Source organism: Rhipicephalus sanguineus, chromosome 5, assembly GCF_013339695.2.
Source record: "Rhipicephalus sanguineus isolate Rsan-2018 chromosome 5, BIME_Rsan_1.4, whole genome shotgun sequence".
Taxonomy (NCBI): Eukaryota; Metazoa; Arthropoda; class Arachnida; order Ixodida; family Ixodidae; genus Rhipicephalus; species Rhipicephalus sanguineus.
In genome coordinates this window covers 154,347,258-154,363,433 of record NC_051180.1, presented here as the reverse complement: position 1 = coordinate 154,363,433, position 16,176 = coordinate 154,347,258, and the positions used below count along the sequence as shown (strand labels likewise).

General features: G+C 46.6%; 1 protein-coding gene and 1 pseudogene across 1 annotated transcript in view; both read left to right on the top strand.

Annotated features, from left to right (window-relative positions):
* The window catches only part of LOC119394365 (mucin-5AC-like), a 382,950-nt pseudogene extending 367,995 nt beyond the window's left edge, over nt 1-14,955 (top strand).
* Nucleotides 1-14,955, top strand: part of LOC119394362 (DNA-binding protein RFX7-like) — a 32,801-nt gene extending 17,846 nt beyond the window's left edge. Inside the window, 11 exon segments of the mRNA XM_037661663.2 lie at nt 6,537-6,624; nt 7,689-7,899; nt 10,291-11,058; nt 11,091-11,371; nt 11,404-11,749; nt 11,752-12,137; nt 12,139-12,185; nt 12,187-12,238; nt 12,240-12,680; nt 12,682-12,937; nt 12,940-14,955. Coding sequence (XP_037517591.1) covers nt 6,537-6,624; nt 7,689-7,899; nt 10,291-11,058; nt 11,091-11,371; nt 11,404-11,749; nt 11,752-12,137; nt 12,139-12,185; nt 12,187-12,238; nt 12,240-12,680; nt 12,682-12,937; nt 12,940-13,061 — 2,998 coding nt within the window. The 3' untranslated portion in view covers nt 13,062-14,955.
* Nucleotides 14,956-16,176: the final 1,221 nt, after the last annotated feature.

Sequence of the window (16,176 nt, the reverse complement as noted above, 5' to 3'; positions counted from 1 at the left end):
GTGACGTCCGCTTCTTCTCATCCTTTTTTTTCATGCAGTTCACTTTGAGCATGGATTTGCAACTCACCCAGTATTCAGCACTTCTAAGTGCTGAATACTGTTTCTTGCAGCTTTCCATGTTTTTTTAAAGTGACAATTGTCAGCTGTGTTTGTCAGCACATTTCAAACCTTCCTTTTAGCTTGTTAAATAGAATGCAAAGAGAGAAGAACACAGTAGCAAGCTTGCTGAGAGCAATTGTATTTAAGTGGTAGCGATTGGGGGGCTAGTAAGAAAATGGCACCACTTGTTTTAATTAAATTCAGTGTGCATATTACATTATTAAAAAGTAGACCCGAAACCTCACATCATGACTACACGTTTGCAAGAATTTTCCTGTATTATAAGGAACGCTGCTTCAACTAGCTTTGTAAGATTGTGTCTTCGTGAATGCTTACCATTAGAGCTGTGCCAATAGCAAAATTTGAGTACAAATCGAATCGAATATTTTTTGAATATACACACTTCAGATACTTCCAAGCAAAATTGCAGAAAGAAGGTGCAGAACATCCCTAAGCATATTCTTATGAGATGGAAACATGGAAGTGTTTGTTTTGTGTTGATTGGTGTTGCAGAGGTTGTGCTCTAAAGTGGTGTTCCCAAGTTGTGTTATAAAGATACAAGAAATGCAGAGGCCGAATTGTGTTTATTTACATGATTCGGTACAACCAAATTGGTGTCAACAACACTTTGCATGTCCTCTTTCATTTTGTGGTCGAGGTACTATAAATCACAACGTTGACGAACCGTCTGCTGATGTCACCGCTAAGCCTACAGCCTAGGCTTAGGACTCGCTGCAGCTACGTGTTGCAAAATTGCTATGCATGTTACTGCAACCCTGCCTCCAAAGATGTTGTAGGCCAACCAATGCGGCGCACAAGGGCGCGCTCCCTTCAAGTCGGGAGCTCTTCTGCCGCGGGAATTCCCCTCCCCTACTCCGCAGCTGCGTGTGGTTTCTGCAGCAGTTGTTGCCAGTGTCAGTTACAATGGGAGATATTACGCACATGGCCTTTGCAGACACTGAACATGTGCGCGCTTTCACGTTAAAATGTAGTTCAAAACATAGTCAAAAACAAAACAGTTTCTTTTGCATGGTAGCCTGTAGACGTAAAGTCCCTGAAACTTCGTAAAATAGCGACATACGTGCATAAAAGCACGCCTCCTCTCTTTTCTCCCTCCTCTGCCCTCTCCGAGGCTGACGCCGCGTCGGCATTGGCCAACTGCCGTCACGTGGGACAGCGCGCCGCGTTCGTTTGTTTACAGTCGCTCTCGACTGCCATCTTTGCTCTCGAAGTGCGGGCTCGCTGGTTCTCAGCGCACGTGTTCTATGGATATGCACTTTCCATACCGCGTGCGTTGTGCTTTGTGATACCTTGCACACAAGACCGACGTCGCGGTTGGTTGCCATGGGCTTCCGCTGCGCTTTCGGATGCCGAAACAAATAAAGCGAAGGCAAAAACCGTCCGGGAAGTGCAACGAGTTGCGAAGGAAGGTTTGGTTACACCGAATCGGAAGATAGAACTTTCGGCCGACGCTTTCGACGCGACTGTGCGAGGTAAGATATCCTCCCACTATAAGTACTCGTCGAGGTTCGCGGAAATAGCTGTGTGCTATAACGCCGTAGACAGGTGTCAGTTAATTGTGCAGTACGTCGCTATTTTTCACACGTTTTATTGCTGCTTCTGCGGGGTCTGTAATCAGTGTTTTTTTCTTTTTTTCAATATATGGTTAGGTTTTCTGCTTGACGTGATGCGCCTACTGGTTTGAGTTTGCGGATTGGTTTGTGCACCTAGCATGGCACGCCGACTACGGAGGCACGCCGACTGACGATCGAAAATGTGATTGCGAAACTTCAGAGACTCGGCGCAGTTCTTTTGAAGAAACAAAGCTGCAGTGTGAAAACTCACATTAGGAGTGGTACTCTCCGTTTGTTTTTGTTGCGTGCTCGGTTGTTTTTTTTTTTCCTGGAGCAAATAGCTTTCTCTGGCTCTTGTACGTCGACAGATCCGCCGGTGGACTTGCGATAGAAGGTAGGTAGGCAAAGCGTGCGTGCCCAACCAAGTCGCAGGGTGCGTTCATCGTTTAGGAACCTCACGTACGCATGTTATTTAGCGCAAAGGTTTACGTGCCATTTCGTGTGGAGGTTTATATCCGCGAGTGGCTTTCCGCCGCGGTCGAGCAGAGGTTATGGTGCTCGGCTGCTGACCCGAAGGTCGCGACCGACCGCAGCGGTCACATTTCGATGGAGGCGAATAGCTTGAGGCCAGTGTGCCGTGAGATGTCAATGCTCGTTAAAGAACATCAGATGGTCAAAATTTCCCGAGCTCTCCACTACGGCGTCTCTCATAATCATATCGTGGTATTGGGACGTAAAACCCGGATGATATTATTATCCGCGAGTGGAGCTCTCGCGAAGGAAACGTTTACGGTGGCAGCTGGCTAGTTTATTCTTTCGCTTGCTCGTTCATTGAGCAGAGAGTATAGTTCGTATGTCAAGTACGTCTACGAGTCGCACTTGCGCACTATGGTTGGTGCGTCTAATCTCTTAACGAATCAGCCAACGCTGTCTTGACTGGAAATGATGTGCGCCTTCCGGCGCATTTTTCTTTCAATGAAGCTCCGAGCTGCTGCTTGAACTGACAGTCATTTTCTAAATAAATATTAGTCGCCACTCTTTAACTAGCCTAATACCGCCAACACCCATTGCCCATGTGTTTCTTGCACTCTAAAAACTGTCCGTACCCTTTGTGGAGTCTTCTTGCCCCTCACCAACAACCGTCGTCTGGCTAGTTTGCGCTTCCTTTCTTGAAAACTCGGCGCTCGCTGCTTTCCTATCAAGGTGCTGTTTAATAACACGCACGCCATTCGTGCCTGGAAGTACGGTGCGCCCGGCGATAATGCAAGGAAAGACACGCGAGATTGATGGTTATTTTTTTGGGACAGGAATACGCCTCTTCGCACGCAGAGATTTGGCGAAAAAGAAAAAAAAACAAGCGAGCCAAATGCTGGATATCGTTTTGGGGGAAAGATATGCCTCAAATACGCCCCCTTTTATACTGCAGTGTACAGTGCTACATAATACAGGCACTTATAGCGGTGTTAACTATATTTACCCAACCGATACTTCAGACCGGCTACCTCTAGTGCGTACTGGCAGCCTCAGTGCGTACGACGAATTCGCCTCGTGAGGATGACGTATACAATGTATAAGTTTCGGAAGGCTTCATGTAGAGCGGGACATTAACGTTCAACATTACGCATGTCCTTTACAAACGTGTCCTAACATCTCCTAAATACAATATAATTTTAAAAAAGGATACCAAGAGCTACACGGCTAGCGCGAATGGCAAGCGCGCGCTCTCTTTGCGAAGCGTCGTCTGCTACGCGGGAGCAAGGTAGGTGGCGCCATGCTCGAAAAGAGAGTACGAAGGAGAGGAGAACGAGGAGGAACGCAAGCGGAGGAGGAAAGTGTCGCTACTTTACGAAGTTTCAGGGGCTTTATGTAGACGTAGCAGTGGCACGCTGTCCCCAATGCAGGGGTGGAAGTGCTGCGCCACCTGCACCATTCTGCGCCAATCTGGCCTGCTGCACCAAGCTGCGCACAAACCGCAATTTCCGCGAAAATGGGCCATTAGAAGTGCAAAGCACCAAATCTAGTCGAGTCATATCGCGTCGACCGAGCAGCACTGAGCGTTGGCTACACAAAGGACGCAGCCACGTCCATATCTAGTGTCATTCGGTCACGTATTTGGGATAACTCGTGGTGCTTGCAAGTGCTCATCTCAGTGCTGTTATCACCGTGGCTTCCCCGAAAAACTGGTGGCACTTAATGTCAACATTAAAGAAATTCTCTGAAATGTAGTCAGGTTTAGCTACTCAGTGCAGTGCTTATCTCTATTTTCCTCTCAGTTCTCAATGACGGGATTAAAGCTTTTCAAATTCATTTTTATAGAGTGTCAATAGGTTTAGAATAAAGGTAACTTTTATTATCTTATCTCTAGCCTTCAGTTGTTGCTCATGTCAGCAACGTTCTTTTATTAACATGAACTTTCTTCATTTGTCAGGTCTAGTCAAGTGTAACGATCCAAAGCATCGCTTATCTCTTGTTTTCTCCAAGTTATTGCTCTGTGAGCTGTGATGTTTTAGTGATGGGATCATATGTACATGTATATTAGTATTTTTGTGTTAAGTCTGGTCGGCTCATCAGTATTCGATGTTTAGTAAAAACCACTGGAATTTTTTGTGTTAACCTGAAATAAAAGGTTTCAATTAACGATCATGTTTGACTCGAGAATTCTGCTCTAAAACTAACTTGCATCGCTCCGAAACACACTTCTTGATGCTCTGAAGCTGCTCTGAAGCTCCTCCAAAGCTGCTCCCAAAGGCTAACGCCCACTTCCACCCCTGGCCATGTGAAAAACGAAACTGTGCTGCTAACTGTCACGTAGTGACGCGATTGACGCAACGTGCAGTATTGGCACGAGCTTGGATAACTTGATATTTCACCATTTTTAGGTTGATACCAGTGAATTTAATATCGCAGGCTGACTTCACGCTGCCAAGAAATCATTCTGAAAGCACGTTTCGCAAAATGAGTCAATCGAATAGAAACCCGAAACCACTTTTGCGGCATTAGCAATGGCCAGCTGTCAGTGGCAGATGTAGTGACATCGCCATCACAAAATTTTGACGGAACTTATTTTAAAGCTTGTCCGCTCAGGCTCATTTCGTGCTCTACTACAATCTGTCTGCATCACATTTGTTCCCAGTGAAGTGGAAATGGTGGATTCCCCATTCATTATGAAAGCTTATGCCAAAGGAAAGCACACTAAAAACAGCGACGTTCCATCTATTTCACATGCCCGAAACCTGTGTCCGTGAGTGCTGCAAACAAAGGAAGGAAATCTTCAGCTGCAGGTCAACCGGGAAAAGTTCATGGGGGCTAAAAATCGGAAAATATCCAGACATCGATGGCAAGCTTGCAGGCGTTCTCAAGCAGCTGTGTGTAGACTGAACTTGTCAGGGTAATGGCCCTTGAATAGGCATGCCATCGCGGCGTTTCCACAAGTGACCTCAAGTTTAGCAAAACTGGATCACTGAACGAAAGGAAGTCCCAGCAGAATAAATGTCACTTTCTAAGGGTGCATTGTGTTTGCCTTTTCTTTTTTTCGATTAAGTACGGTATAAGCAGACGCTGCGTTTCGCACTTTTACGCTGCACGCGTTCTCGTCTGAGCGCGCTGGTCGAGCTACCCTGTCTAAAGTAGTGTTAGAATGCGGTGATGGCCGTTAACCTTACCGATAGGTCGAAGTTCACGAGAATTAGATTCACCGGCGTCATTTTGAAGCACTGTGATTTGATTTTTAGCGAATGAATACGTTATACTTATTTTCCAACAGTTTGAATACTTCGAATAGTAAAATTGCAGTGCGAATCGAATATTAAACACTATCAGAAAAATATTCAAAATTTGGAATACAGTAAAAGCTTGTTAATTCAAACTGATGCCTGGTCCCAGCACAGCCCTGTGTGTCATTGTCCACAACGGTTAATTAGAACTGGGAGCCCCTGGTTTTCATTGCTCCTCGCAGAAGTCGGCCCAATGTGTCGCAAAATCAAACCAAACCAAATTTACTAGAGATGCAAAAGAACGAAAGAACAGCATTTCTCAGCAGATGAGAATTCGGATGCTGCACTGGAGCTCTTGGGCAAGCTGCAAACGATGCTCATGGAGTCGCGACAGAAGAAACCCAAGCAAATGCAAAGTACTGATTACATTTCATTTCGATGGTGTTAATTCTGCCATGTAAATAAACGTGTTTTGGAGCATGAACAGAGCCATATATTTCACATTGAAGCTCACTGCTCGCATCAGTGCATGTCAGTGCTTGTTTCCGGCGTATCACTGACTGATCAATTAATTCTGTTCGCTGTTAGAGCTCCATGAACGAAATCTCCTGCCACAAACATGTAGCAGTGCCTAGTTCGTGATAACGAGTCCAGGGGTGGCTTCTTTGGGTTCTGCCACGCGCAGTGTGGTGTGATGTCCGTTCATTCTAGCGGCCGCCCACTAATTCGAACTCTGCCTAATTCAAACAATTCTCTAGTCCCCTTCGAGCTCGAATTAACGAGCTTTTACTGTATTCGCACACTCCTACTTACCGTGTTTACTTGGCTATATGAAATTATCGAGCTCATCTGGTTCATTGAAGATTCCATAAGAGCATCCGCACTGGGTAGAAACTTCATTTTCTTGTTTATAGGTGCTCCAGAAGCAGATGTGGAAAAGCCACTAATACTGCTTATATTCCTCATTTATTGATACATCCACCGAGAAATGTGATAATCCATGGAAAGAACAATTTTGGCATTAAGCAACGCTGAAACTCGCTAAATCTGATGGAAAATGAGCTAAAATTGAAAACACTGATTGGCATCATGAGTACATTAATGTAAGTCATTTGCATTAAATAGACAAACGTCTTCTCTATTTTTGCAGGTACTGTTACAGTGGGCTTCGTAAGAAGTGTGAAATGAAGTCACCTACACTACCAGACCTGTCTGCAGGCGAGGACTCGCTGACCAAGGCAAGTGGCGTTAATGCAGTCATCATGCTGTATCCAGTTGGATAAGTACCTAAATATTACAGAACGTTTTAATTCTGTTGGAAGCTTAGTTTAGCAGATGCAAGAAACACACGTTCAGAGTTTGAAAGCAGAGAGCAGGCTGACGTTTACTAGTAAAAACAGGTCTAAGCGAGTACAGTTAGAAAGGCCTCACTACAAAGGTATTAAGGCCGTTGCCCCACTGCAAAAAGAGAGTGAGTGGAATTGAACTACAACGACCCCAAATGTGGGACTACTGGTTGACCGAAAAGAGGGGGAAACTTCCTCTTAAATTGCTAAAAAAAATGTAGGTCACTTGTGGTAATGGTGATGGGCACGTAACTTTAAAAAGTAGCTATGGACGGCCGCTATAAACATTTGAACTCAATGCTTGTGTATTATATACAGTTTAATTATATTTTGTATTAGCTAAGAGATGTATGAACACTGTGCCTATTAGCTGATCTCTGCAACTTGAATGTTATGTCTTCAGATTCCTTATTACTGCAATAGCTCCAGTGGAGCTTTTGCAGAATAATAAAGAATCGAAATTTATCCAGACTCCCCTATTATGACATGCCTCGTAATCATATCGTGGTTTTGGCATGTAAAACCCATGAATTTATTATCACTTAGTGTATACGAATATACATATAAATAAGCAAACAAATCAATGTTCCTTTAGTAATTTCAGTGGTAAACTCATTAGGAAACGGAGATACAGTCATCATAGATTGAAGTGCAACTTTTTAGGGCTAGATAATGCATATGCTTTTGTTTGTACCGTCTTCAGTTCATGTCATATCGATGTAATGTGAACTCAAACATTTAACATCAGAGCCAATGTTATCTTTAGTGGCCAGTTTCATCTAGACATGACACAGTGATCTCAAGCAATTGCACATACAAATCTTTAAGTGAAAATTTGAATGTCTCGTTTCAATCCGTGATCACTGTACCTGTGTTGGCTCGTTGGTGAAGTTCCATTATTTGGTTTCGGGCGTCGGCTACCCTTACGAGCGAGTCCTTGCATCCTCCACACGCAGGAGTGTCCTGAGGATGGCTCGGAGGAAGAACGGGAAGAACTGAGTCAGGCCTCGTGGCTGCTGGTGCGCGAGTGGGCCGAGAAGGTACTCTCTCACAAGTTTCCCACCGTGCGCCACCTCGCACGGCACCTGGTGGACAGCACGTTCGTGGATGCCCGCTCGATGGCCGCCGTAACCGTGCTCTCAGCCAAGGCCCTCTCCACTGACAAAGGTGCGCCCGCATTTGCCACTGATGCTGTGCCATTACATACCTCTCTCTTTTTTGTGTTTGTAGTAATCCTCCCAAAAGGTGAGGACCTTCTAGAACAATGACGAGGTTTTTGAATGAGGCAGTGCATCTGCTCGTTATCCTTTCAATTTTTTACGTCGCACATGGCTTATGTTGTCCTCTCACCATCCTTCTCCTTTTGTTCAAATGTTGCTGATTGGAGTTGACGATGCTGCGTAACCCTTCATCAGGTGCGAAAAATCTTACTGATGGCTTCCACACTAACTTTTCCCAAATGAATTGTACCACAAGTGGGACCCCCGAAAAAATACTTGTTCCTTGTACAAGAGTATTATCTAAAAAACGAGTGGTACAGCACCGTTGCACAGATCATTTGAGGCCGCCAGCCAAGGTAGGACACACACCCCACTGCCCACCTAAGGCATCAGCTTTTCTGTTTTTGAGATTAGTATAGCTGCTTTTCAAGGGGCTCAAAGCATGCAATGCAAGGAGGCACTTGCCAGGCTCTACAAATAAGTTTTGTGTGTTTTCCCTGCAAGGTTGTCGACCACTATCGGCACCTTTTGCATGTAATGATGCACGGTCAGCACCTCGTCCTCGTGCAGCACGCTCTGCCATGTTGTTTCAGTCTTTTAAGGACCCGTGGAAGCACAAAATATGAATGAGAGTAGCTAAATAGATGTTAAACGTCTTCAAAAATGTCTGCACATAAAAAGGAAATGCAAAAGGGGCTTGCTAGGCCTTATCTTCAACTGCTACATTCAGTGTACTATTTGCAGGTAGCTAATAGCTCACGTCAAACCTGTTCACAGTTGGTCTAGCTGCATTGCAGGAATGCAAGAAGTATATTTTGTAGGCTTGTGCGAATAGTAAATTTTAGGTTCGAAGCGAATTTGAAGCATATAGTGATTTGGTCGAATAATTTAGAATCGAATTCGAATAGTATATATGACATATTATGAAGAAAAATGAGCATTTTTGTCATGACCTAACTAACCTGAACAATATTTTTTTCAAATTGAAGCTAGGCATATGCAAATGTCATTCTTTTTGGTTGAAAGGGAAGTGGCAGCAAGTTTGAATAGTAGCAGGATTTGACTTTCGGTAGAATGCAAGTGATAACCTGTCAAATACGTTATGTTTTAAAGTTTACTATACTTAGGGCATATAAGTTGGCATAACGAACTTTTACACTTAAAAAATTATAATCGATATGAGGGTAATATGTTCATTTAACCTTGAAGTGGGACTTCGCGGCAGTGCTGATTTGCCCTGGATAGGTGTATTCACGACGTAGCACTCCTCTACTACAGTGAAATCACCTTTAGAGGGGGTTACATGCAGTCTATATCTGTCTATTCGTTCATTTCGAATACTTCGAAATATAGAATAATATAAATTCATTTCGAAGCGAATTCGAACTGCTACAACTACAAAGCACGACAGAGGCGCTGGCTGCCATTTCGCCTCTGGCTTCCTTTCTTGCGCGGGTCGGATGTCCGTACGAAAGGTTTCTCTCTCTTCCCTCCTCTTGCTTCTGTACATTTGCGAGCTGCCTCTCTCCGCATGTGCTGTACACTCTTCATTGTTGTTGAAGCAGTGCAAGTAATCTCGTTTGTTGAATTGATGTCGCTGTACCTGTTTAGTTCCTCGGGCGGTTTACCGAACAACCCGCGAAACAACTTTGCGCAGTCCGGGATGCTCAACTGGTAGGGCTACCATGCTTCGCCACCCTTGTCGTTCCACAAGTTTCCTTCTCAGAATGAGAGGAGGGAGTGACATGGAGTGTCGTTTAAGGAATGGCGGGCAAAGCCTCGCTTCGATGCAGTAGCAGCCACTCAAATTCTGACAAGTCAGACATCAGCCACCACATTTGTTACTGTGGCAACACCATCAACACTACGTTGGACAGGACAGGAAACTATGGTGTGCAAGCTTCTCTTTGTAGGAGCTTTCAGCTCATTCATTGGCAGTGCTTTGCACAGTCACTGATGAGTGAAATATGGTCATGTGACCTAACGAAAATTAAGTTTTGGGTAGGCATTTCTTTTTCTTGTATTTTGAATTATCTAAAACACACATAACTTTGGGCTGTGTGCCCCTATCACTGCCATTCCTGCTGCACTAATCTGTCCATACTTCAATCTATGCAACCAGCGAGTAAAAAATGAGGGATTAAATCGTGTTGGAGGGCCCCTTTAAGCGCTTTTTCGCTCCTAAACAGCTTCACAGGAATGTTTTGTCCCTGGGTAACTGCAAGGAACTCTATGCATAAAATATTAGAAGGCTTCGAAATTTGTAGAAGCAGTTTGCTTCTTACAAGTTGTAGAGGAACAAGACAGTGTTATACGCATTTCCTCTTTTTACTTTTAGGCAGCCAAGCCAGCAGCGCACCTCGAACCCCCGGCAAGCGGCGAGAGGCACAGCAGCAGTTGCAGCGCAAGCTGCAGGAGAAGAAGAGGCTGGGCGACCAGAAGCGTAAGCTTACCGAGCAGCGCTCCCACTCGGCCCAGTCTTCGCAGTGCAGCACACCGACCGAAGGCCGTTCCTCTCAGCACAGACGAGTTTTGGCCGCCACACCGCAGGGCAAACGGGACCAGGCCTCGCCGTCCCTGGTCTCCTCCGACGGAGACGTGGCACGAAGGCTGAAGGAAGAGCCCGCAGAAACCAAGTTGCAAACCTCTGCTGCACCAGGGAACAACATCATATTCGTCCCCACCATGCAGAGCCTGCAGCTTGGCTCTCAGGACGCCAGCGGCGCAACTGTTGCCACAGCGCCAGGTTGCAAGTACAAGAAGATCCAGCCCAAGCCAGCCACGTGCCGGAGCACGGCGGTGGTCCTTCACTTCAGTCGGGAAGGCAGCATTACCACACCTACGGCCGAGGTGGTTTCCTCGGCACAGTCGCCCGTCGTACTCTGTGCAGACCCCATCGCGGAGGCGGCAGGGCCGTCCTGTGGCGGCAAACTTAGCAACATAGCCTCACAAACTGTGCTCCAAGTGCCCAGAGATGGAGTGAACAGCAGCTCGGACTGGGATGCCAAGCTCACTACGGAGGTGTCTGCAGGAACCACAAAGAGGCATTCAGAGGACGGAGGGACCCTGCTGTGCAAGAGACGACACACGACGATGGCATTAGGACGTCCAAGTTGGAAACGGCCAGCCTGGACCTAGTGATGCCTGCCCACGGGTCGGTCAAAGAGGAGATGTGTGTGGGCCACCTGGAGAAAGAGGCACTGAACGAGTATTACGGCAACACCTCTTACGACACATCGGTTTTGGAGAGGCTGACTTCGAAGGATGAACTCTTGCAAGGGACAGTGAGTAACGAAGTTACTGCGCAGACGATGAGCGAGGTGACCAAGGCCCAATGTGCGGAGCACAAAACTGCCCAGCTTTCTCAGTTGCGAATGCTGTTGGAGAGGAACCTCCCCAACTCATACCAACGGAAAGACGTCACTAAACTGTTGAACACTGGAAAGCAGAGCTCAGGCTTAGATTGCGGCAGTTTAGACCGGCTTCTCTTGGACATTTTGATAATCTGAAGAATGGAACATCGCTCAAGCAGGTCACTGTGCCTCAGAACAGTGCATCCTCCTCGACGGTCCACTGGAAAACAAGTGCCTCGACAAACTTAGTCTGCAAAAGCGCCGGACTGCAGCAACAGGACGAATTTAGTGCCATTTCGCTCGAAGGACTCGTGAAGTTGAAAGACACTATCGCAGATGCGGTGAACCTTCCGTGTGATTCGAGCATCCCGGCGTCATTGGACCAAGTTCTGGTCGGGGCGAACCAAGTGTCCGTTGCGCCCGTTCCTTGCAGCCCCAGCAGCGGGGACGCTTCTTCACGCCCATCTCTCCTCAGACTACTCCCCACCCCGACAGCCTCTTGCCTTCTCTCTCTTCCCCCGTGATGGCCACTAGCACAGACATGGTATCAGTGGCAGTAGGCACGTCTTCACAGCCACCGAGTGCCACAAGCAGCCCGTTTGTGTCGCCAAGAGGCACACCGTACTTGGACGAGGTCGCGGGGCACAGTTCCGGCCAAAGCGGCTATAGCGGCACACCTCGACAGACACCCTTCCAAGCGGTGGACTCGGGCGTGTCGTCGGTCTCGGGTTCTCCCTTCGTTTCGCCTCAGAGCACCCCGGTGACGGCCGGTCGTGTGCGTCACAATGCCGCCTACAATCCCCGGCAGGTGGTCACGTTCACCAACGGCTCAACACGGTGCTCCCGGACGCGCCCGTCACAGCTCGGGACCGGGTAACCCGCCCCTCCCAGCTCGTGTCGCCACGCAGTGCTCCGCTATCCCCCATGGTGGGAGGAGAGTGCCACGCAGACCTCTGGATTCTCATTTCCAGCCGTCGGCGAGACACCCACGTTGCTGCGTTCGCGCCACAACTCCGCATCGAGTGTGCCACCGCCTTCTCCGCAGTCGGCCCCTCTGTCGCCGCTGGTGTCGTGCCAGCCTCTGGCTCCCTTGCTCAACGACTGCAACAGCTTGGTGCCCAGCGACACCGACTCGGGCATGGGCCAACCGCCATCGAGCCCTGGCTGGTCGGCGGGCCTCAAGGAAAGCATAGCCAACGCCCCTCTACTTTGGCCGTCGACTTCGTCGTCTGCGCGGCAGCGCCACGCCTCGGGTCCCGCCCTGCCCCAGCGACTTAGCGTGTCCGGAAGCGACCCCCTGGCACAAGAGATACAGGAGTTGTTCAAGAACACCACGCTGGCTAGTGGTGTACCTTCGGCCAATCGCAGCCGCTCCCGTGCCCGTGCACCAGATGCTGCTGCTCCAAGAGGAGATGGAGCCTCATGGTTTGAGCGGCATGCTGGACAACTTCTCCAAGTCCTACCCGGCCACGCCAAGCATGAACCAGTGCTTCAATTTTCCACAACAGCCGGCTGCTGCCTCAGACACATTGACCTACACTGGCAGCGATGCATTGGCACAGCAGGAAGACGTCTTCTTGGCATCAGACTGGAACAGCACCCTGGAGAACGAGCCAGCGGTGAAGTTTGAGGACATGATGACTTTGATGCCGAGCTGCAGTCTACCCTAGAAGACCTCAAGGACTGTGATGAGTTCTCGAAGTTTGCTAAGGAGTTGGACTTCACTGCTGAGAACGAGGATGACGAGATGACCTGAGTGGGCAGTGAGATACTTTCTCTTTAAGAGTTGAGCCGCTGGGCATTTGATGCTGCTGGCAGCCACATCTTTCTTGCTCTCTCAATGTACGAGTGTCCTTGTACACCAAAGTTGACAGGGGTGCGATGTTCTTGTTTGCCGTAACCACAGAGTTTCTTAATAGAAGAGTTGCTAGACCAGGACAGTTTGCTTTTTAATGCTAAGCTACTTTTTTTTTTTTTGAGATGGTCACTTGGGAGCACTCTGCTATCAAGTATAGGGCAATCACTAGACGAAACTTGGCTCCATCTTAGATTTCTACAGAACATGAAGTTCTTTTGAAGTTCATTCTAAAAGGAAATTGGGTGCTGCCTTCGCTGTCTTCTCATCTTTTCTTAAAATTTATCTATTTGCATGTGGCAGCGTCATTTTATATAACTGTGCTTGCCATCAAACGTACTCATTTTCTCATGAAGCTGATGTAAGCATCATGCAGAAATGGCATCTTATATGCTGTTCTAGAGTGACTGAGTGAATATCTATAACAGCTGGCACATCATTTGCTCACGCACATTTTCATCATGTCCTGACTTTTTGCGAATAATCTGTGTATTCGCTTGTAGGCAGCAGCAATGCAGGGCCAGTTTTCCAATTAGGTAACTTTAAGAAACTCTATGGTTGCGAACTCCATAGCTTGTGAACCGAGCCGTGCCTGGTGTTGATGGGGTCCTAATTGTGGCTAGATGGTTAAAGGGGCAGTAAAGGCAAGATTCTAGCTTTCTAAAAACCGTACAGCATTTGCTTTGAGGTGACAAAGTAACCAAAGGAAGGAAAGAGCCACACACTTCCCCCGTTAATTAAATTGACTGCAACTAATAGTAACTTTTTGCAGCTAACTAACCAAGCATTCTTGGAGTTATGTTGCTACTGCCTGCTCATAGTCTGAAGACCACAGATAGAAACTCCACAGGTCTTTAAACAAGTACCTTCGCGGATTAATGCCAGTCCAACCAACTCGTACCGCAATGACAGCAAAGCTGTGTAGGGGAATTTTCGTATTTTCCTAGTGTCTTAGTTGTTCGTTCTGCTGCTGGCCAAAAATCTACCCGGTACCTTGCGAGTCCTTCACCGTATACTAGCTTTGTACTACAAAACAGCCCGTTACATCTGGTGCATACTCTTGTACGTTGTGCCGGACCCGGTGACAACCGCATGCGGTCGTGTGTACCTACAAACTGGTGTTCTGACATGCTCATCGCCAGTACCAGCTAGCTAACGTGCGAGAGAGTAGCAACGAATTAGTGAAATATTGATTGATCTGTCATTTTGGATTTAATCTTGAGCTGCATCTAAAGGTTTCCCTCAGTGTCCCTTTACAACACGGAATAAAAAGCGAGCCTGAGCTTCGTCAGCGCCTGTCACCTTGGTAATCGAATCGCAGTGAGAACGATCGAGGAAGCGAAAGTTTGGTTCAGCGCTCACTTACGACAAAAAATAGAGAGAGAGAGAGAGAAAGAAAGCTTGTGGCTGCCAGTGGCAGATGTTCTGGCCAGCGGGTTTTCTCGGCTCAACCGTTTTACCTGTTGTTTTTATCTGTTGATTTAATCGCCTTTTTTTTTGTCTACCCCACTCTCACTCTCGAAGCACTGTTGTTTTTAATTGCAGTTGTGTTATTTCGTGGCGGAAGGCAAAGCGAACGGAAGTGCTTGCAGAAGGCTCCTGTTGAGTAGGCAGATAACGTCACCTGTTTGTAATATATATATACTGTATGTGTGTAACTTCATTTTTTTGAGGGCGCACAGATTTTAAAAGAGAGTAGCTTTTAACCTGTTTCTTCGTATATCTTCTCTTTTACGAATCTGATATGTTATCGTTTGTACTTTCGACCCCGGTACTATAGTAATCCCATCTTTGTCAATTGTTTCTGTTCTAAGCGTTTTTTTTTTTTTCTGTAGTGTAAAGTGTTCTCTTTGTTCACTAGCATGAGTGACCAAGTTGACGTTTGGCGTGTCGTTTCAGAGGCATAAAAACTCTGTAGTAGTGTATAGAAGGCTGGTCACGATGTGGGGTGGGTGGAGCGTTTGGTTTTGGTGAGGGAATGAGTTTCAGAGAAGCGAAGTTTAATGTCACATGCTTTAGCGCATGCATGGGATGTCATAGCAGAATGTGTTACGCATTAGCAGGAATGGTTCTTACGGCATTTGGATGTGCTCCTTGTCACTCAAAACCATCGGTAGTTTGAATCGATAAGCCTCACGTACATTTTTTTCTGAGTGATAACTTGTACTTGGGGCACAGAAAATGTGCGTGAGATGAAACACCAGTAGCCGCCAAAAAAGTTTGGGAGACCACTTGTGTCAATGGGCCAAGATTTGGGCAGTGTGCAGACTTCTGCCCAGGGAATGGTACTCCGATTTATTTGCTGGATTTCGCGTCCAAGAACCTTTTCACAGTCTGAAAGAACCGTCAAATGTCAGGTTTCATTGCTGCGAGATCCGTTTTCTTTAATTCCTACTGGATTAGGTGGAACACTTTAAAAGATAGAAAAGGTTTTGTAATATAGAAAATATCAGATTCATCTGTCATCTGCTTTCTTTGCATGATCCAAGGTCCCAGTTTTGCTTTTGAATATTGGCACTGACTGTTCAGTCAAGGGATCTTTGGGAAATTCTAATGAATGTTTCGTCAAATCGTGCCTCTTTCGAACTTTTCTTTACTGGACCCATTTTGTCCAATAATGACCAAGCATGGGACTGTGGGTTCAACTCTTGGCTGCAGTTGGCACATTTCTGCATTCCGCAGGACACACAGTGCAAAACCCCTCAGTGTACTTAGATTTAGCTGCATCATAAAGAACCCCGGGCTGTCAAAATCGACAGGTGCCTGCTACATCATCTCCCTCTATTGCATACCTCAAATATCTTAATGGAGTCGCAGTGCAGAGTCGGCACTTGTAGACACACCAAAATTTAGATAAAAGTAAAATTGTTGGTCTGTTGTACTGGTTGTATGTTCTTAGATGATGTAAGAAAATCTGTTAATTCTTTGGTGGACAGATCAATTGGACGCCTAATGGAGATATTATTAGAGGGCAGAAATTAGCCCTGGGCATGCTGTCTGCAGCTAAACTCTTAAA